We start from the raw sequence: 21,991 nt of genomic DNA, 5'->3' as shown, positions 1-21,991 counted from the left end.
CATTCCAGGGAAAAGCCCAGTGGAGAGCCCGCCCCAGACACGTGCCACAACCTGCAAGGCAGTTCCCATCTGTGGCCTTAGGTTTTCTTGCATGGAAGATGTAAGTGGGCCATGCTTGCCTGGCTGTTGGAACTTACTGGGCAGCTGGGAGCTGGGCTGAGATGTCAGAAGCTGCTCCAGCCTCAGCCCTGGCCTTGGCAACCCTGAGGCCTGGAGGTTCTGGGATTATTCCCTTGACTTCTGAGGTTCCTGTGGCTCCCCCAGGAATGCAAAGTCTGGCAGGAGGCTTGTGTTGGAAGCAAGGGCACCAGCTCCTTCTCCAGAGTATGGGAATGGCTATGCTCCAGCAGAGAGGAATCGAGATTCTGAATTCCTGTCCCTAGGCAGAGCAGCCTAGCCCTGGCCCACAGGAGAGACAGTTGGCACTCCAGGCATCAGACCATCCCCCTACATCCCCCCAATTTCTTAAATAGTATAGGTGGTGTACTGATCTTCTAAACCTTAATTCAGCAAACATTTATTGAGCATCTACTCTGTGGAAGGCAGGGGGATTGAGTATTAAGGCCGTCTTTGCCCGTTGGAGTGCACGGAGTCTGACATTGGAGGACTCCCTTATTTCTGGATGAGAAAATCTGGGCTCTAAGAGATCAGGTGTGCGAGAGGTCCCTCTGTGGCACAGCAGGAACTCAAAGCCAGACCATACTAGGCTATTTCTACCTCCTTTTCCAGGGATCTGGGCCCCTCTGTTGAGACGGATTTCCTTTGCCGGGCTGGATGGTCAATGAACCGACTGCAGGCTGTGTGTGAGGGTTAGATGGTTCCTCAGGGCAGGAGGATCTGGGTAGTCTCAGACTAAAGGCAAGGTTTAAGGAGGGGGGAAAAGATTGCTTGTCAGCCGGCCTCTGATTCGCTCAGCCTGAAGGGCTCCCAGAGTCCCAGTGCAGGGAGGCAGCCTTGGCATTACCAGGCCATCCTAGAGTTAAGTGTTAGAGACCAGTTCTACTCAAGGGTGAAGGGCGCCCCCCTTTAGGTCACATTGGAGAGGGTATTTCGTTGGGGGAAAGAGACTTCTCCTTATTCTGCTGTAGCAATGGAGTCCTCAAGTTCAGCCTTCTGCCCCCCTCCCTGGCTGAGCCTGCAGCCCACCCTACCCCTCAGCTCTCGGGAGGCCGGGCCGGGCCGGGCTGTTCCCGGTCCCTCGGCTGCGGCGGGCGGGGGAGTGAGGCGCAGAGCGTGCCTCCTGTCTCCGCGGTCAAGGTTGCCCTCCCTTCCCCGGGGGAGACTAACCGTGGGAAAAGCGCTACCTTGGCGGCTTAGAGCCTCTCCCTCGAAGGCCTGTACGAGGAGTCTGAACACGCAGCCCCTCTCCGCCGGCCACTGTGCCCCCCTGGCCCCCGCCCCCGCGCTCTCCGCGCCCGGCCCCGCGCGCGGCCCCGGCACAGCGCGATCTAATCAGCCCCGGGCCGATAAGCTTCTATGAGCAGAGCGCTCAGTCCCCTCCGCAGGCGCTTTCGCTAAGGGGGTCGGGAGGGAGGGAGGAGGTTGGAGGCCGGCCTCTGCCGCGCCCCCTGGTCTGCGCGTCCGGTCCCGGAGGGAGCCTCGGGAGCCGCGCGGGGCGCCGTGGCGACCAGGCCGCTGCGGGAGCTGCAGCCCGCACCCCCAGGACTGCGGAGCCCGCCTCCCGAGGACAGCACGTGCTCCGGGCCACTGCCTACTGCCCAGGGATGGAGAGGGGTTCGTCTAGAGACCATTTCTTTGCGGTTTCTGTTTCTCCTTCTCTATTTAAAAAATATCTTCTAAAAATTCGGCCTTCTCTCTGCAAAATTGGGTGCCGAGAGCCTTATTTCGTTTGTAAGTTGACAGGCAGGCTTCGGGCAGCGCGGTGCGTTCGCTCCCAAAAGGAAGCCCAAGCTGCTCACCCACGCACCCCCCCCCACAGCTAAGGGAAGGGGTGGAGTGGGGTGGGGGGGGGAGATCTTTGCCTACTTAGCAGGTAAGAGATGTAGGACTATGACGTCATGCGACTTATAAAAGCTGGTGGCTTCTTAAATTGTCAACTTAAGCAGTGCGTGAGATTTGGCCTGCCTGGTTCCGACCCGGTAATTAGGACCTGCCCTGGCCCTCCTTCCCACTCCCACACACCACACTGCCCAGAGTGGGCAGGAGAAGCTCCGTTTTTTTTTTGTTGGAGGAGGGATTATGTTTCGAACCTTCCTCTGTCCATCCTAAGTCTTCTCCGACACTTGTTACAGAGCCTGCGTCACGCCTGGGGCAAGAATGGGGTGTGGGGGTGGGGCCGTTTGACCCATTCCACTCCCCCAAATTGAATGGTGTTTGGAGATGGAGCACAATGGTCGGGTGGGCCTTGGGAGAATGAGCAGAGGATGGGTTGGCACCGTGGCCCTGCCGAGCGCCTATGGAAGCTTCGGGGCCCATCACATTCATCTCCTGGCCTGGACTCCAGGGCTTGTGTATAAAAGGAGGGAATCCCCCCCAGTCGGTCCAGGGCCCAGGACTGACCTTTATCCTAGTTGGAGGATGCTTTTTCCCTAGAGGTGAAAACAGTTTTCCAGAGGCTGGTGGGGTCTATGTTTAAAGCAATTTAATAATAATAATAATAATAATAATAACTACAAAGGAGACTACACTTTTCAATCAAGACCCCACATTCTGTTACTCAGCCTTCCCAGAGCTGGGGAAGAACACGGTGGATATCACCCTTGGTTTCTCGGTAGGGAAACTGGCAGGGGACCCGTGCACTGCCAGGGAGGGAAGGCGCACTCCCAACACAAGCATGCTCCCCGACCTGGAGCCCCAGGAACGTGTCCCCCACAATGGTGCCCAGAATAGGGACACACTGAGTGCAAGTTGGGTGAGGGTAAGGAGGGGACACAGGGCGTGGCCAGAGGGCCCAACTGAAAGGGCCTCTTCTTTTAACCCTCACCAGCTTCCAGGAGGGCTTTGGGTGTCCTGGGGTTCGCACAGCCTCCGATAACATTACTCAGTAATTACTCTCACCATTTAAAGCCAATGCTGTTGAACGGGCTCCGAATAATTAATGAAAGTTGGTGCGCAGTCCCCTGATTTACGGCTCCGAGTCAGCGCGGGGTCAGCCCAACAGATTCATTTCGCTCGCCCGCTCTGCCCCTTGAACAAGAGCCACGGTGTTTGTTTTTTGGAGAAGAACTTTCTCCGGCCAGTGGTTGGCGGGTTACATACCTCACTTACCTGAGGTTCGGTTCAGAAGCAAGCAGGCAAGGTGTGGAAGACGGGGCCGTCAAAGAATTGGGAGGTCAGGGTCTTACTTGGGAAAGGGCAGGAGCCTGCCCCCAGGTCACACCTCTGGGCTTGGTCTCAGCTTCCCCCCACCCTCCAAGCCCTGGAGGCCGGCTGGTGGCATAATTCTCCCCTGGGGTTTGGAGTTGGGGGGGCGCACTCCTCCACCAGGTTCTGGTGTAGACCCACCGACCAGCTCCCCCTGACCTGTGCCTCTCTCCCCCGCCTAGCAGGATACAGCACAGTCACCTTCGACGGGACGCCCAGCTACGGTCACACGCCCTCGCACCACGCCGCGCAGTTCCCCAACCACTCTTTCAAGCACGAGGACCCCATGGGCCAGCAGGGCTCTCTGGGTAAGCAGGCGGGAACGATGTGGGGTCCTTCTGCCCTTCTTCCGCCATCCCCCCCCCCCCCCAATTCCCGGAATTGCCAAACCACAGCAAATTGCGAGAGAAGGGAGTTTTAATCATCAGCCCAGTCCCACTCAGTTTTAAAGAAAGGACTGAGTTTTGCCCCCACCCCCAAGAATGTTAGGGACAGCTCTACTCAAGCAAGTCTGCGTCGGTCTCGATGGTCTTTTCGGTGTACTAGGAAGCGACCGCCTAGGGAATGTGAAGTGAGAAGCTCATTAGCACCCTATGATCAATCGATCCGGACGCCCACTCTCTCGGCACGCCCCAGCATCCAGCCCCCCAACCCCGCCGCTTAGTCTCCGAGCCCGGCTGTCCCAGACCCTGCCCGCGCGTCCTCGCACCCCCACCCGCACTGGCACCCCGATCCCTTGGGGCGCGCTCACGCAGCTCTCGGGTTCTCTGCAGGCGAGCAGCAGTACTCCGTGCCGCCCCCCGTCTACGGCTGCCACACCCCTACCGACAGCTGCACCGGCAGCCAGGCCCTGCTGCTGAGGACGCCCTACAGCAGGTAGGAGGGCGCTCGGCCCGGTGTCTGGGTCGCCGGGACCCGGGGCGGGGGGTGCGCGCGAACCCCGGGAGCGGTGACGTCCGACGCGGGCACCCTGGACCTCGGGCGTGCACCGTCCCGGACGCAGAGGACGCCTTTAGCTACTTAAGGCAAATTTAAGCAGACCTCCTGGCTCTGCTGCGGAAGAGGTAGGTTTCCTCCTCTGCTGGTGGTTCTTGTTTTGAGTATAAATGACGGCGGTTACTATTTGAGCTAAAAGAGTGGCGCTTCGAGAAGTTTTTTTTTTTTTTTTTAAGGCTCCTTATGGGAGGGCTTTAACTTCCTCGGGACCAGAGATGAAACGCGGAGTCCACTCCCACTCCGTTCTTCCCACTGCTCACCCCCCGCCCCCGCGCCCACTGCCACTCCGGCCGGCCGTCTCCTTCTCCCGGAGTCCTGCGAGGGCGCGGACACCCGGACCGCAGCCTTCGGCGCGGCCCTGCGGTCCCGGGGCCGTGGCGGCTGCGGCGCGCGGCGGGCGTGGTTGCCAGCGCCCGGCTCCGCGCGGGGACCCGACCCCGACCGTGTGCCGACTGCAGCCGGGACGCGGCAGTGGCCCCCGGGGACCCCGCGCCCGCCCGCCCGCCCGCGCCCGCCCTCCTTCCCGCTCTGGGGAGGCGGGAGACCGGCTTCTTTTTCTTCCAGGCTTTTTTTTTTTTTCTGTCCCTGGTGCGTCCTCCCGGCTCTCGCTCCACCCTCCACCTTCTCTTCCCCCAAATTTATTCTTCAACTTTGGGTGAACTTGGCCGGCGTCCCGCGCCTCCGATAGGGTTGCCTAGTAACTGGTGCACACGCCGGCGCGCGCGGGCCTGGAAGGTGCGGCGGGGGAGGGAGGCGGCGGCCCTCGGCCCGGGAGGCGGGGGTCGGGCGCGCGTTAGCTCGCGTTCCGCCCCGACCCCCCAGCCCGGGGCTGCGGGGAGCCTGATACCGACTGCCCCAAACTCCTCTCCATCCTCCCCCCTCCGCTCGAGGACCCGGGGCTGACGTCAAGGGAAGGAGGTAGTGAGGTAATGAAGGAAGGAAAAGCGCCTGCCCTGGGAGATTGGGTGGGTGGGGGGTGGCCGCGCCTGGGGGACCTGCAGTCCCACAGGTGGAGGAGGGGAAGGAGTCTGCGCTCCCCCGCCGGCGGCGGAGCATCCCAGAGCCCCGGTGCGCTTATGAAATTGAGCCTGGCACCGGTCTGATTGTCCTGTGGGGGAAGTACAAGGTCGAGCCCCTTCTGGTTTTGTATGCTTGAGGCCCAGGGGCTTCGGAAGCCTTTCCTTTTGATGGGAAACTCTGGCCTATCTACTTGGATCTTGGATTCGAGATCACTCCCCTTCCCTTCCCTTCCCCTTCCTTTAGCCTTTCTTCTTTTCTTTTCTTTTTTTTTCTTTTCCTTTCCTTTCCTTTCCTTTCCTTTCCTTTCCTTTTCTTTCTTTTCTTTTTCTTTCTTTCTTCCTTCCTTCCTTTCTTTCTTTCTTTCTTTCTTTCTTCTTTCCTTTCTTTTCTTTTCTTTTCTTTTCTTTTCTTTTCTTTTCTTTTCTTTCTTTTTCTTTTTCTTTTTCTTTTTCTTTTTCTTTCAGCCAGAAGGGGCAAAGAAATGTGCAAGGGTTGCACAGAAAGAGGTAGAGTGACCACACCTCCTCATCCTCATTTTCTTTCTCACTAGCAGATCTCGTTCTTTTTTTTGACACTTCAGTCCCAGTGCCCTGTGCTTCCAAGCCCATAGTCTCTGTGCTTCCTCGTGGTGGGTGGGGTCACTGGAAGGGGTGCAGAACCCAGAACCATTTTGTGTTGCCAACACTCCCACTCCCACTCCCACCCCAGCAAAACTGTGGTGGCAGGGCCATTGCTATCATTCTTGAGGAACTGCTTCTGCCCGTTTCTAAAGTGGCGTTGTGGTTATCCTAGTAGCCATTGGGGGTGCATTTGGAATGGTTCCCCATGGGAACTCCTACCTCCTTGGTTCCTGATTGGAGCCTTACCTAGGCAGCAAGGAATACCTCCATGCTGGAATGGGTGCTGTTGAGATGTGCTGGGATACCTCCTTGGGTGTTGGGGCCTGGGAGGCATTGGAATCTAGTTCAGAAGGGACACAGATACACAACATTTTTTACTCTCCTCTCTCACAGAGGGGCTGAGCAGCCTAGAAAGAGGAGGTGAGGAAAAAGTGGTCACAGTCGCTATTTCAACAACAATTCTCCAAACTGAGTCCCTGTGGTGGATTTTGACTTAGGGCTGAATTTGTGGTTGCCATGGAAGTAGGAAAAGTCACTTGGATTGCATTTTATAGGTAAAATTCTCACCTTTCTAATCCAGCTTCTGATTGTATAAAGCAATTTTGTCAAGTTCATCTTTTGGAAATATTTGCTTATCCCTTTCTGCTTTCTACATAAATGGAACTTCTTTTGCTTCTCATTTTTATGTTTATGTCAACAAAATACCATTTTCTTCTGTGAGAGAACATTTCTAAGCAGTAGCATCTGAAGAAGAATTTGTGACTCCCTAGGAAAAGAGTTTGCTCCCTTGAAGTTTGTACTGTCTTTGAAGTTCCAGTCACCCTAAATTCATAATGTTTCTAATCACTTTTCAAAGGTCAGATAGTTCCCCTGAAGTAACGATGAGTGGACAGGTGTCGGGAAGTTTTAAAATCGATTCTATGCATCGACATCACTGGAGTTATGTCATTTTCTTCTTTTTGCTCCTAAAAAAAAATCTGAAAGGGTATTTATATGCTTTTATGAACGCAGTGTTTGAAAAAGCATGGGAAATAAGACTAAATTTTAATCACTTAATGGCTTAACATTTGGGTTTTAGATACTCAGTGGTGCTTCCATGGTCCTTGGCTCCATTCCCTTCTGTCTAAAATTGGGACCTCCTGGGAAAGGCTTGCTTGTATTTCGTTTGCCTTGGTGCACTTGACCCCCTGGGGCAGCCTGCCCAGCCTCTTATCCGCTGCCCTCCAAGAGCTTCTGTCTCTCTAATCTTGAATTTTGTCTTCCCAGCATGAAATAAAGGTGATGATACATATGCTGATATTAAACAAGCAGTGCACAATACGAATTTGTTTTCAGAGAATTCTCAAGATTCTCTCCTCATTAGGAGAGAACTATACAGGGATTCTTCTCTCTCAGGTAACAGATCTCAGGAGTTACAGCGGGGCACATTTGTGTGCAGATGTGAATGATAGTGAATAGAAAATGTCCCCAGTCAACTGATGGGTAGTGATAGGAGATGGTTTTTCCCATCCTCTCTGCCATCCCGCATATTGAAGGTGGGTAAAGCTCTGTCTAAAGGTCACTAAGGCTTCTGAAGCCAGATTTCAGCCCCTATGGGACCCAGTGATCATAGCTAAGTGAAACATGAGTAAACAATGAGGATTTATTGCATGCTGACTATGTGCTGCTGGGCACTGAGCTAAGTGCTTCATTCAGGTCACACTTTTAATTCTTCTGATTACTTTGTGAGGTAAGTACTCTAATCTCCACTCTGCTGAAGAGGAAATAGGTTCAGGCTCTCGAAATAACTTCCTTAAGTCACACAGCAAATCAGAATCAGGACCAGGACTTGATCCACACAGCGTCTCTGACTTCAAAACCCATCTGTGCTCTGCATTGTGGAGGAGTTTCAGGCCACTCGGCATCCTCCACCTGGAATGTTCCCCTTACACAGTCTGTATCAGTACTGTTGCTGATAAATATGCAGAGCAAATCCTTATACAGACTTCCTTCTTTAGGGGCCCCATTCTAAGTACTTTACAAGCATTGACATCTTTAATCTGCATGACTCGTTGAGGCAGGCAATAGATTTTCATCCCCATTTTACAGAGGAAGCCTTTGGAGGTGAATTTGCCTGGTATGCCACAGTAAGAGACAGAGCTGGCGTTCCATTTCAGGTAGTGAGGTTTCAGAATCCATCCTCTTATCCACTTCACCCTGCTACCTCTCCTGATGAATAAGTGCTTTTTCTTTCCAAAGGTGGCATCTGCCTGGTGTCTCACTACAGAAAGGTTTTTATTGCCCAGTTATGAAAGAAATCCCATTATCCATTAGTTTTACCCATAACTTTTGGTAGAAAGCCCTTAATAGATTGGGAGCAGGATTATTCCTGATTATTGTCAGGTGCAAACTTGAGCTTTCTCCTGAAACCTTCACTCCCAAATCAGCTGTCTGTCCTTCAGATTTCAGACTCCTCTAGCTGTGCCTTAAGCACGAGGTGTGAACCATTGGGGGCAATGTTCAGTCCAGACACCCGAAGACCTTTCCCCCCATCCATCCAGACCCAGGAAAAACGACTGCTTCCAGGGCCACCACGATTGTGCTCAGAGCCAAGGTTCAGGAGAGGTTGGACCTTCCCCTCTCCTGAGGGGAGAGAGTAGTGAAATCCATTCCCACTAAGCACTAATTTTTTCCCAATTTCTACCTAGAATAGGCAGCTAGCTGGGCTAGCTCACTTTCTTTGAGTCTTCTTCTGCAAACACATCTGCCTTCTCTGCTTGCTGACTTCCTTGGAGCCACCCCCCCCCCATCCCATCTACCCAGTTCATGGGTTGATATTCACAGCTACTTTGACAAAGAGTTCTGTGCCCTGTGTTTGAAAAGTATTTCCCATGCACTGGCGTTTTGTTTTGTTTTTTATATCTTCTAGTCCTTCCCCTTTTTTCTCACTCATTTATTAGGCTTGCATATCCCTCTTTAGCAACTGTGCTACCCCTTTAAAGGAGGATATTTCCTTTTGCCCCTTAGTAGGTAAAACGACCCCAACTTTGGAAGCAGCAACTGCTGATTCAAATACTCTTAAATTGAATGTTGGTGATGCACAAATGATGCGGTTGACAGTGGAGGCTTTTTGCAGCAGATTGTTTTTTTATGAGAGAGAGACTTCCGTAGCAGCCACAGAGTTTCTTGGGAGCCCAGGTCAGCGGGAAGTGCATCATCAACCATTTAGGTTGGCCTTCAGCATAGACGTGTATCAGAGGGGGATAGCTCGTGCCCAAGGAAATAAAATGACAATTGATAATACCTCCTTTCACTTGTGTATCCACACACACTTTACATGGTGTAAGGTTTCACTTAAGACAGTACCGATAATTTATTTCCCACATAGGTAGGCGTGAAGGCAGAAAGTCTGAAATGGTTTCCAGGGGTGGGCAATGTTATCACAACCAAAGGCTTGAAATGGACTTGTCTCCAGGGAGGGGGAAACATCTAGTTTCAAATATTCCTGCAACTTTTGTGCTGACCGAGTGTTTATTAATAGAAGTTGAATCCCCAGTGGGTTTTTCTTTGGTTAACTGGTGAGCTTGAGAGAAATAACAATACCAAGAGATTGACTGTGAAATAATTATTCACCATGGCCTGCTGGGCAGAAATTTCTCAACAGGCAGCCTCCATGGCGCCTTAGAGGGAAGAACGCAGGAAAAGGGCTGCGTGGAGGTCTGGCTGCAGCCTCTGTGCTTAAGCCCCGGTTATCAGGTAGGGGTAAACCCCAGAGGCCTCTCTGTCTGTGTGGGGCAGAGCTGTCTGCGCAAAAGCTGAGCAATCACGAATTCTGATCACAGGTGCCAGCTACCTCTGCATTTTCCTTGTTGGTATTTTCTTTTTTCATTCATGCATCTTTTTTTTTTTTTTATTTTCCCCTTCAATCTTGTGGGGAAACTGTACTTCCACCAAAGTGCTCCTTTGCCAGCCTGCAACCATCTGGCAGAGGTAACACCAACCTCAACCGGGTTCGACAGCTCCATTCCAGGGGTGACATGAACTTTTCTACCTTGTTCTGCTGTCTCTAGTAAACACACTTAAAGATGAACATGTACTTGAATTACACGTGCAATTGAAGAGTGGGGGAGTCCCAGTCCAGATAATAGCCGAGGGCTTTTTTTCCCCCTCCTTTCTTTTTTGTGTGGAGGTCGAGAACTCAGTAATACTGCAGTCCAGGCCAAAACAAACTCTATATGATCTACTACCGATTTCCTTTTAAGTTCCTCTTTTTGCTAGGACTGACTTCCTTTTATTTTACTCCAACTTGCATTAATCCCAGTTATAGAAGTTTCTTTCCTCTCTCCCCTGCTTCCAACTTCAAACATTTCTTACATAGGAAACAAGGGGCCTTAAAAAAAATCGACTTGAAAAATATAAAGGATACCATGACTTTTGGAATATATTTTGGCAGCCTGCGATTTCAGAGTTCACTTCCGAACAGACAGAGTTAGACGGCGAGCTGAAATGCCTACGTGACCACTGTGGTTTGCTCTGAGCCAAACCACCTGCTTATCTGATCTCCTCTGGGAATGAAGCGGTCGACACCTACAGTGGTTATTTAATAATTAGATGCTTTATTTGTCAGAGGCCTTACATTCCTTGACCAATGTTGCCTCTTTCTGTGGGTTTTCATGATGAAAGCTGGGTGTTGACCGATTGCCCAGAGAGATCAGAGCTGGAGCATGCTCCGGCCTGGTATTTTTAGCTCAGGTTCACATTCCGTCTCCTCCCCGACAGCAGTTGCTGCCATGCTGTCATTGACTTCCAGTGAAGAGGCTGTGCCAGCCAAGCTGAGGGGCCGAGGCCCTGAGGAACCCCAGGCCGCAGAAGGCAGGATGTGGTTAAAATGCTGCTCCGATCCTATCACTGGACTCAGGAAACCTAGTCGTAGCTTGGGGATTTTCCAAAACTCCGTCTCTCCTATCAGCCCTTCCCATCTTCTCTCTCCCCTAGAGGATTTGCAAGCTGAGCTGTTAGGACCACTAAAACAAGACGTGGGGCTCCTCCTGTGATCTTGGCATACTGTTCTTTGCTTAAAAGGCTATGTCAGGCATCTTGCATCTTAGAACTTTCTGGAGACGGAGAACTGTCACAAGGCTTCCCCGGGCATGTTCTCTTTCAACTCTGGACTTGTCTGCATTATTGTTGTGTTATGATTACTATCGTTGAAGTGGTAGAGGGTGAGCTGTGAGGCCAAATGATGCCAGGATGCCTCCCGAGGGGTGCGGCAGGTGAGGTGGGGGCATCAGGCAAGCTCAGGCACTTCTCTGAGCCCTAATCTTCCTCTAATAAATGGGGATCGTAACTATACCTGCCTCGCAAAGTTGTGGGACATATTGAAGATGTGTGAAAAAGCACTGTGTGAAATTGGATACATTAGAAAAAATTAAAATATATTTTCTGTGTTCTTCAGAGAGCCACTGTGAGGGCTTTACAATATCCCTGTAGGGTTAGATTGATGGAGATTAATATTTCCATTTGGCAGATGAGAAAATGGGGAGGGGCAGAGAGCTGAACTGATTGGCTCAAGGTCCTAAAACTTATAGAGCAGTACTGTTCAATAAAACCGATGCTAGTAGCCAGGGGCACCCGGGTGGCTCAGTTTGTTGAGCATCTGACTTCAGCTCAGGTCACGATCCTGGAGTCCTGGGATGGAGCCCCTCATCAGGCTCCCTGCTCAGCGGGGATCCTGCTTCTCCATCTCCCCTGCCTGTGCTCTCTCGCTCTCTCTGTCAAATAAATAAATAAAATCTTAAAAGAAAAAAATTTTTTAGAACCAATGCAAGCCACATATATTTGGAATTTGTTAGTAGCTGCATTAAAAAAATAATACCGTGAAATTTATTTTTAAAATATTCTATTTTAAAATAGTCAAAATCTAATTTCAGCTTGTGGCACTGGCCATTTTTCAAGTTCTCGATAGTTATGTCTGAGCAGTAGCTATCATACCAGTGCAGTATAGAGTATTTATTAAACACACATTGGAAGATACATATCTGGAAGACATAGACTGTATATTTGAGGAAGTTTGCTTTCTGGGGGCTGAGAGAATGGCCTTAAAAATAGTTGGTCTCTGGGGTCCTTCCTTATAGAGACCCTTAGGAATCTACTGGACTATCCTTTAAGCCTGTGAGAAAATTCCTAAATCATAAAGTGAGATATTTGGAACTCATTAATCCATGTGCATAAGCTTCTTTCCCTCATCTTGCTTCTCAGCTCTCTTGAAAATTAGGGTCTTAGTCTTATGCAAAGATGAAATAATTTCAGAAAGGTCCCACCTCCCAATAGGACCTAGGAAAATTGTCAACTGGAGCTGAGTGATTTTAGCTGGTGAACAATTTTTTAAAAATCAGTGACAAAAATACAACGCTGCCTGGGGAATACAATGCCCGTTGGCCGAGATTAATGGCAAGATTAATAAATGGATTGCTTGATGAAAAGGCGCAAGAGAACAAAAACCAGTAGAGATTGTGGAGGAGGCTGCTTATTAATGAGCTGTCAGCCCAAAGAAAGTTCAAGAAACTCTTCTGTGTTAAATGCAGCAGGGCTGGCACTTCTAATAAAAATTGGGGTCCTTCAGGAATTAATTACATCGGCCTTACAGCAAGAATTTGTGGAATTGCGAAACGTAGTGGCACAGACCAGCACGGGCCGCTACTGCAAATGGAGAAGCTGCAGGAGAAAGTAATCTTTTTTTTTTTTCCATTGATCTGTAGGATATTGTAGTAGCATAATAGCCGGTCAGACCCGAGCATGAATGATGGGACCCAGATACACACTGACTAATGAAAGGACGCATACTTCGAGTTTGAAGTCACTTCACATTTCATATGTAAAATTCCCTCCTGGAATCTGATTTTCTCCTTATCCCCCCGTGTGCCCGCCACGAAGGAGTTCCAGATCATTTTCAGAGTGATTATTCGAACGGCAGAGGGACTGTGCCATGATTTATCAAGCTCTGCCTAGAGGGAGCACCGTATCCATTTATTCCAGGTTGCTGTGATTTCCCTGACCCCTCCGCAAGTTCCCAGTGTGGCTGGCCAGACAAAACCTTCTCTAAATTATTAAAATTTGGTGTTGCCTCTGCCCGATGAAGCAATCCAAAGGCATGCCACCACGGGATGGAGATTGTCGAGGTTTGGGGCCTGATACCCCACATGAGACACTGGAAGCTTCTCTCTTTCGCTCCTGCCATGAAGGGACAGTGAAGGGATTCCTCTGGCATGTGTTTAGACCAAGGGCCCCCAGACAGCCCATTCATCTGTGGGTCTCAAATTTCATAATTAACCATTTCAGCTCAGGACTGAATAGATTCCTAACAGAGCTTGGTAATTAAGGAGATTTCTGCTAATTGATTTATGTGCTGCTCTTCTAGGAATGAGATAGATATAAGAGGAGAGGAGAGAATGACTTTTGTTTCTCGCATGCTAGTGTACTCTCTCCTCTGGGGTCTTGATGTAAATGATCAGCCATTATTTTCCTTCTTAGAGCTTGATAGAAGTGGGCCTAGGGCTTTTTTATTTCTTTTCTTTTTCTTTTTTTTCCCATTCAACTTGTACCAAGATTATAAAATTTCTAAAGAGGAATTCCTTTGGTTGTGTGTACACTTTACCATCCTCTTCCTTTTGCTTGTCACATCCTCGCGTATTAGACCATCCACCACCCATCATTCTTTGACTTTTCAGACCCTCATAATCCACATGATACTTCTTTTGATTAAAACAACTTAATGGCCTTTTCACGAATAATTAATCTGCCATCTTTTTACTTTCAGCTCCAGGCTTTTAACTTTAATGTTGAGTTATCCGGCCTGTGTTGCCTTTCAAGAGTTCCACTCCCTTTAGCCTCTTCCCCTGGAAAGGTTTAATACCTTTTTAGAAGCTTCAGTGTTTGCTCTACTAAAGTTTTTAAAAAAGGCTTCCAGATTACTCTTACATCCTTTCTGCTCTGTGTGAAGTGAATGCAGGAATCAGTGGGGTGAAATGAAAATCATTTCAGACTCACATTTTCTGTTGTTTTGGAAAATGTGGAGGCTTTCACTGCAAAGAAAAGGTAAAACGCCGTTGCTTTTTGAAGAAATAATTGTATATATTTTTTGTAGTTATGTATTTCTAACTCTGGATGTTTTTCTAACAGTGACAATTTATACCAAATGACCTCCCAGCTTGAATGCATGACCTGGAATCAGATGAACTTAGGAGCCACTTTAAAGGGGTAAGTTCAATAAATTGAACTTTATTTGTTCAATTGCCCTTAAACAAAAGCATATACCTGTTTGAACCATTTAAAGGTGCTTATAGCTCATGGAGAAACTGCAGTTTTAGAAAAATAGTCCTGGCTCTCTGGAGAATTAAGATGCTTTCCTCCCTCCCCCAGCTAGTGGATTGTGTTCAGTATTAAATTTTCGGGAATATGAATAGGGATTTTTGTGTGTATCCTGAACAAGGGAGGTGAGAATATTGAGAAAACATTATCTGGCCTTTACTTACTGAGCATTTTAGAGTTCTTCAAAATCGTGTCAGTTCAACCTCATTTAATGTTTATTTTGCTAGTGATATCACAGATATTAACTATTACGTTATCTTATCGAGAAATACATTATTTAGTTCATAACACCCAGGATCCAAACTCACATTTGAGTGCTGATGATTAGGACGTTTCCGAGTCAGAGGTGCTCATACCTGGTTGCACCCACAGGTTTTCTTCATGCTCGATAGACAGTCGCAACAGGGAGAACATAGCATAGGCAGGGGAGATTCTTTGCCCCGGGAAATTTTGAAAGGCAGACAGGTGGGACTTGCTTTCAACAGTACAAGAACTCACTTTTTCACTTTCTAACAAGTCTGAGTCAGTGGTCATTAGCGTAGGACTCCAGTGAAGTCCCTGTGATGCAGCAAGTGCTCTTCTAGGTCACCTCACTTACTCTTCCTAACAACACTGTAAGGCTTAGGTATTGTTACCCTGTTTTCCAAGTAAACAAACCAGAGAATTAAGTAACTTCCCAAGGTCACATCATGTGAAGTAGTAGAGCTGGGATTCTAAGCCTGGATCTAATTCTAAAGCAGAGGCTCTTTCTGGCCTGCCTGTGCTGCCTTCCCCCTACCACCAGCCCCAGTGGCACGAGAGACTAAATCCAACACTCTGGACTAGACAACTAGCTGCACATCTCTGTGTATTAGTCGCTTCTCATTGGATTCTGGGATCTGGGGGGCTTGCTAGAGCCATGCATGCTCCATTCCCCATTCCCCGCCTCTTCTTCTCTTCTAGAGTTGCTGCTGGGAGCTCCAGCTCAGTGAAATGGACAGAAGGGCAGAGCAAGTGAGTGGACGATACGATGATGGCAAAGCAAATGATGTAGGCCTTGTTGACTGGCTCCTGGGGTGCTGCAGGAGTTAGCATTGACAGTGGGTAATCAGGGTAGTAGATGGTGCAAAAGGATGGGAAGACTCTTGCTCACTCTCTCGGTCTCTGTCTCTGTCTCTCTCTGTTCTCTTATTTAACTGTGGGCAAAAATGGAGGTGGTGACATTTCTCATCCAAGTACTCCTAGAAAACAACTTTTACAACAATGCTGTAGGAACTCTGCTCATTTCCTCTGGAATGTTCTATAAAACACAAAATTTGTGGTATTATTCATATTCCAGTTAGATAAGTCAAATCTTCCAGCCATACATAGCTTGCTTTTTCTCTATTTGCTTTTAAATCTCTCAGGGAGAACTTAATTTTTACCCCAAGACTGTAGCCAGAATTCTTACAAAAACTTTTCTTTTTTTCATTCTCAGACATCTGTGCCTTCCCCAGCCCTACAGCCTGCACCCTGGGACATTTCTGAAGCTATTTCTTTTGATTTTATTTTCTCTGCTTGAACACCAGAATTGGTCTCCCTCTTCCTCCTTTCTTTTTCTTGGCTCTGTCTTGGCTTTTGGATCATCCTTCAGTGGTCAGCAGGGTTGTTTTTCAGTCTTTCAGGACTTACTGTTAGATCCTTCTCTCCACCCCCATCCTCCATTTTTTCCTGCTATTTTATCCAAATCTCAACTTCCTCTCTTTCGACCCAAAAGTTAAAAAGCCTGTTGATTTGAATTTTTCCTTTCCACACTTCCATCCAAGGGGCTACTGACAATTTCAGCATTTTTCTTTCTACCTACACTCAACTTGTCTGAGGTTTCTTGGCTTCTTGCTCTCACCCTTTCTTTCTGGATCCCTTCCTTTTCTTCTCTCTCCTCTTCTCAGAATTCAGAAGCTGTCCCCACATTAAATGCCAAGAGTAGATAGAACATGATTGTGAAGTGAGTAGTATGTATCAATTTTTAAAATTTCTTCATGCTGGAATACAGGGTTTGTTTGTTTGCTTAATTACAAAAGTTACAGATAGGGACTCTTGGCATGTGTTTGACTCTGGGTCTTTCCATTAGTTGAGATAATTTTGATACCTTTTAAGGTCTTTAGACACATGATATTAGTCACTTGCTGGGGAATCAGAAGCCATATTGTAAGGATGAAGTGCGAAGTGTGAATAGTTTGTTTTGTTTAATGAAAAAAAAACTAGAAAAGTTTTTATTGGTCTGGTGCTTATATTTTGGAAAAGGATTTCTGAAACCAAAATGATGAATTTCTTGAATACTATTTTTATTCAGAAAGCTGAATGAAAAGGATAAAATGCCTCCAGTAGGTAGTCCTACAGAAGAACAACTATTTGGAGAGCAAAGTTGCAATTGTCTAATTTTCTAACATCTTCTCTCACACTGTGGATTTATCCCTTTAGAATGTGTTGTAAGTCTACTGAAGTCCGCTTCCATTTCTGACTTGAACATTTACCTAAGGGTGGACGTTAACATTACTTGGCTTTGTGTAAGGGGCTTTATGTAGGTTTTCTCCTTTGACCTTGTGACAATCCTAGGATACTATGGTGTGTCCATCTTTCAGATGAGGAGGGTGGAGAGACTAAGCCACCTAACCCAATTTCACACAGCAATGTGAACTTTAAAATGCTTGTTGTGATGCATAAATTGATTTTACGACACCCTGATGTGTCATGACCCACATTTCGCCTCTCTTATGGCCCTTAAAAATGACTACTCCTTGGCTCTTTCCTCCAAGCCCCTGAATTGCTGAAAACTGAATTCAATTGAATCCGTTACTCCAGTAGAAAATTGGGCTTTTCTCCAGGGAAGACACAATCTGGGTAGGAGTCATTCTTCTCTCTGATGCCATATTCATTTCCTTTTGCCATGGTATGAAAACGCTGCTAGTATGGAAAATACATTTGATTAAAGATACTCCACGAAGAAAGATAAATTTTTTATTACTTAAATCCATAGCTAGTGTCTTGACACTATTTGAAATCACTGGTAAGAAATATCATGGTGATACAGTAGTTATAAAACTAGATGTTTACCTCATATTTTGGAGAAAAAAAGATAATTTCCATATCATTCATAAAAAATGAGGCAGTATCCCAATTTTTTAATTAAAAAAGATCATGAACTCCAGACAAACCCCATTAAATATTTGTTCATGTCTTTTTTTCTTGAAAATTTTACTTAAAAAAGAATAGGTTTTTTTTTTTTTCTTGTGTATTAAGCAAGTCCTTGGAGACATCTTTCATTACATGTCAGGGAGCAGTGCTATTACAATGGGTGGGGATAGGATTTTTAGGGAGAACATGGGCAAGATGAGATGAAAACATGATATAATGGGGAGGAGGGGATACTCCTGCCCCTGATTTACTCCTCCCGCCTCCTCTCTTTATTCATTTTCTGATCTCTGTTGCCCATTGGGATCAGAACTACTTTTATGACCTCAAATAAGAGAGTATTATATTCCAATTTAAGATAAAGTTCTTCTTGAACCCACTTTCTTAACTCTGACCCTTTTTTTTTGTCACTCACAAATGAAAGTAGATTTTTTTAAGTGAGTCACTGGAAGAGAAAATTGCCAGGGATCCCTTCTAAGCGTTAGTCCACCTTTAAGAATAATTCTGTTTAGGTGCCTTTGCGTTCGTTGTCTGCTTTTTATTTCTTTAAAAGCCTTTTCCCCATATGTTCTTAATGGCCGATGATTTCCTAAAGCTGCTCACAAGCCCCAGCTACTCCGTTGGTCTCTGTTTTGTCTCTTCTGAAGAAAATATCCTGCAAAATGGAGTAACACATCAACCTTGACGGCGATCCAAGTTATTAAAACAAGGAAGAAGTTATTCTCTTGGGAGCTGGGCAGGGGGAGTGGGAAATTGAACACAATAGAAATGTGAAAGGAGTGCTGAGCGGAATGAATGTCCCTTTGCTGGCCCAAGAAGTTCATGGACTGGTGGGAACACACAGTGTTTGACCTGGGGATGGTTGAAAGGAAAAACGAAAGCCTCACGATGAGTGATGTATGGTGAAAACAAAGCTGTGCGTTTTGGTAGGGCCAAGGCTGTCGAATCTGGAGAAAATCCCCGCTAGACATGGTCTCATCCCTGGGAACCTGTGCCAAAAGAGATAACTGTCTTCTCTGGCCGGGAGTTCCAATACACAGCCCAGCACCTTCCCATTCCAGCTCATAAACATAAGGTATTCGTCTAAGAGATTTACTTCTTGAAAATAGATAGTCTGCTTTTAAGTGACTCCTGGAGCTTGGGATGCAGAGCAAAGGTGGAGAGAAATAGTTCTGTGAGTATGAGCATTCCTGAGTGAAATCCTCCGCTCCACCCCCAGCCAAACTTTGTTCATCTCTCCTTCTAAATGGTTACCTTTATGCCAGGAAAGTGGGCCTTTGTCTTCCCTTGAACGCTGCTTGCCTTGGGTAGCCATACTGCCAAGACCAACATGGGGCTCCTGGGTTGGCAGGGTGGCAGTGGAGACTGATATTTGAGCTCTGTCTCCTGTTCCTTGCACCTGGAGAGGACTTAGCTTCTTTGCCCTCAATTCTTACTTCCATGTTACGTGTTTCCTCTCCTTGGCTGTTGCCTTTCCCACCTTTTTCTCTTTGGGTATATATTCAATTAATATAGTTAACTGTTTACATTATTTAATGTCTGTAAATTATAGAACACTTAAGGATGACTGGGTGGCTCAGCCTTTGACTCAAGTTGTGATCTCAGGGTTCTGGGATCGAGTCCCATGTCGGGCTCCCCATAGGGAACCAGCTTCTCCCTCTGCCTGTGTCTCTGCTTCTCTCTCTGTGTCTCTCATAAATAAAGTAAGATATATAGAACACTTAGAAAACACAACTAAACAGGGAAGGAAATTACCACCCTCCCCCCAGTAGTTCAGATGAAACTACTGTTTAATATTATGTTGCATACACTTAGACTTTGATCTTTTTTGGGGGGGTGGAGGGCAGAGGGAGAAAGAGAATCCCAAGCAGGCTCCATGCCCAGTGCCCAACATGGGGCTCCATTTCACAACTGTGATATCAGGGCCTGAGCTAAAATCAAGAGTCTGACACAACTGACTGAGCCACCCAGGTGCCCCTGGACCTTTTTTTTTTTTTTTAAAATTTATTTATTTATTTATTTATTTATTTATTTATTTATTTATAATAAATAAATATACACACAGAGAGAGAGAGAGGCAGAGACACAGGCAGAGGGAAAAGCAGGCTCCATGCCGGGAGCCCCATGTGGGACTCCATCCAGGGACTCCAGGATCATGCCCTGGGCCAAAGGCAGGCGCCAAACTGCTGAGCCACCCAGGGATCCCCTGGACCTTTTTCTATGCAAACATATACATTTGTGGCCTTTTCTTCTTTTCATAACAAATGATTGGGCCTCAGCTTCTGTCGGCATGGCAAAGTTCTATGTTTCAACTATCAAGAGAGGGTTTTTGAAAATATTAAAAACATTTCATTTAAAAAACTATTTGGGGCTTGATAGACATCATCTCCACACTATGTTTCTATTTTATTTCTATGCAAGGAGTCATTTTCATCTTGTAAAGGTGAAGGAAAATGACGGGTCTTTTCAGATCAGAAGAAGAAAGAGATCAAGCAGGAAAGATAGAAAAGCAAGGAGGTGGTAAAGGATCGAGGATGGATATGAGGAGGATGATGGCCTCAGCAGAGAAAGAGGAAGTAGGATTCCAGCCTGTTGATAAAGGGGTGTGTGCGTGCATGTGTCTGCACGTGTGTGTGTGTGTGTGTGTGTGTGTGTGTTGGAGGAGGATAAGTATATCAGATGTGTGGAGGATGTCTTTCATGACCTAAAAGAGTATTTTGGACCACTCATGTCTATGATCCCATTTTGTGCCATTCTGAGACCCTCTACTTACCACGAATCCTTCTCCCTATCATTTACCCAAGGGGAAAAAAAATCATAATCTCCACTAGGAAAAGGTGGACATGGAAGCTACACCAGCAAAAAGTCATCCATAATATAACACTTCTCTGAAACAAGAGTTTGAGTAGGTTTTTTTTTTCTTATTAAAAGTGAAAAAGTTAAAAAAAAATAAATAAAATAAAAGTGAAAAAGTTCATTTACTCTAGCTTTATTTCTAACTCTTTAAAACCAAAGCCATAGATATAATGTTCTTAAGGCTAAAATGGTGACTTTATTACAATGAAAACGACTTTTTCCCTCTTGATTATAAAAGTAACACAGGCTTGCTTATTTATTTATTTATTTATTTATTTATTTATTTAATTTATGTATTTAAAAATTCAGGCCAGTACCAAAACATCATAAAGGAGAAGAAGTATCTGTTATCTCACCATGCAGTGGTCACTAATTTTTATTAGGATGTGTTTGCATCTGCAGAGAGAAACTCCTGGAAACATTTACCGAGCTAGTAACCGTAGCTGTCACTGGAGAGATTGGGTTGGGGGGTGCCTCACAGAGATGGGTTTAAGAGATCCTAAGAGGAGATAAACTATAGGCACTTGTACAAAGACACTTGCATGGAGTTTTGCTGCACAAAGAAGCAAAGAAATGGGGTTCTAACTCAATGAGGATTGAATGTCAGGAAAAGGTGGTTTCTTACTGTTTTTATTATTTATTTATTTATATTTAGAGAGAAGGACCTGCATATTTGTTTACTGATGAGAATGGTCAAGAAGAGGGAAAAAGTTGTTGGTGGGAGAGGATAGACTTGCTGGAACTGGCAGCCCAGGTGGCTCAGTGGTTTAGCGCCGCCTTTAGCCCAGGGCCTAATCCTGGAGTCACGGGATCGGGTCCCACATCGGGCTCCCTGCATGGAGCCTGTTTCTCCCTCTGCCTGTGTCTCTGCCTCTCTCTGTGTGTGTCTCTCATGAATAAATAAATAAAATCTAAAAAAATAAAAATTAAAAAAATAAAAGAATTGCTGGAACACTGTCCTTGAGAGAGAAGAGGCTCCATGGGAAACTGGTGTCTGACTAAGAGCTGGGATAGGTTATCTAGCAACCCTGGATCCGCAAGGGTTCTTTGTTTATAAGGATATTAACCCTTTGGTTGTCCTGTGCCCTTCAAGTATTTTCTCTGATTTGTATTTTAACTCTTAATGGTGTTGTTTTTTCCTGTCAGAAATTTTTACTTTTATAGTAAAAATGATCAGTTTTTGTCTTACGGTTTCAAGTTTTTGCTTTAGTATCCTGTCTGAAAAGATTTTCCCATCCCAATTTTTTTAAATTACTTATTTGTTGATATTTTGAGGTATATTTTTAAACTTAACTTCTTATATTTAAACATTTAGTTCATCTTGCATTTATTTGGCAATTTGATTCCACCCTGACCTGTATCTAGAGGATTAGCCAGTATCCTCAAACTATTTTAAATAATCCAGTCTTTCCTTGTTAACTTCAAATATTACCTTTATAATGGGGCACCTGGGTGGCTCAGTGGTTAAGCGTCTGCGTTTGGCTCAGGGCATGATCCTGGAGACCTGGGATAGAGTCCCACATCGGGCTCTCTGCAGGGAACCTGCTTCTCCCTCTGCCAGTGTCTCTGCCTTTCCATGTGTCTCTTATGAATAAATAATAAAATCTTTAAAAAAAACAAATATTACCTTTATTAATCCTTGGAGCCTATCAAATTCCTTGGATCCATTTCTAGACTCT

The 21,991-nt window shown here is 46.5% G+C and overlaps 1 protein-coding gene across 14 annotated transcripts in view; it reads left to right on the top strand.

Annotated features, from left to right (window-relative positions):
• The window catches only part of WT1 (WT1 transcription factor), a 49,130-nt gene that overhangs the window by 2,680 nt on the left and 24,459 nt on the right, over window positions 1–21,991 (top strand). For 3 of the 14 annotated variants that reach the window (XM_077863471.1, XM_077863467.1, XM_077863479.1), the window contains exons 2-5: window positions 3,510–3,632; window positions 4,098–4,200; window positions 14,118–14,195; window positions 15,249–15,299. In XM_077863471.1, coding sequence (XP_077719597.1) covers window positions 3,510–3,632; window positions 4,098–4,200; window positions 14,118–14,195; window positions 15,249–15,299 — 355 coding nt within the window. Of the gene's footprint in view, window positions 1–1,584; window positions 1,735–3,506; window positions 3,633–4,097; window positions 4,201–5,106; window positions 5,247–14,117; window positions 14,196–15,248; window positions 15,300–21,991 lie in introns of those variants that run through there. The other 11 variants (XM_077863477.1, XM_077863476.1, XM_077863470.1 and 8 more) reach the window with 8 other exon arrangements.

The sequence above is a fragment of the Canis aureus genome, chromosome 21, assembly GCF_053574225.1.
Source record: "Canis aureus isolate CA01 chromosome 21, VMU_Caureus_v.1.0, whole genome shotgun sequence".
NCBI lineage: Eukaryota > Metazoa > Chordata > Mammalia > Carnivora > Canidae > Canis > Canis aureus.
The sequence above is the reverse complement of the archived record's forward strand: the minus strand, read 5'-3'. Positions and strand labels throughout refer to the sequence as shown.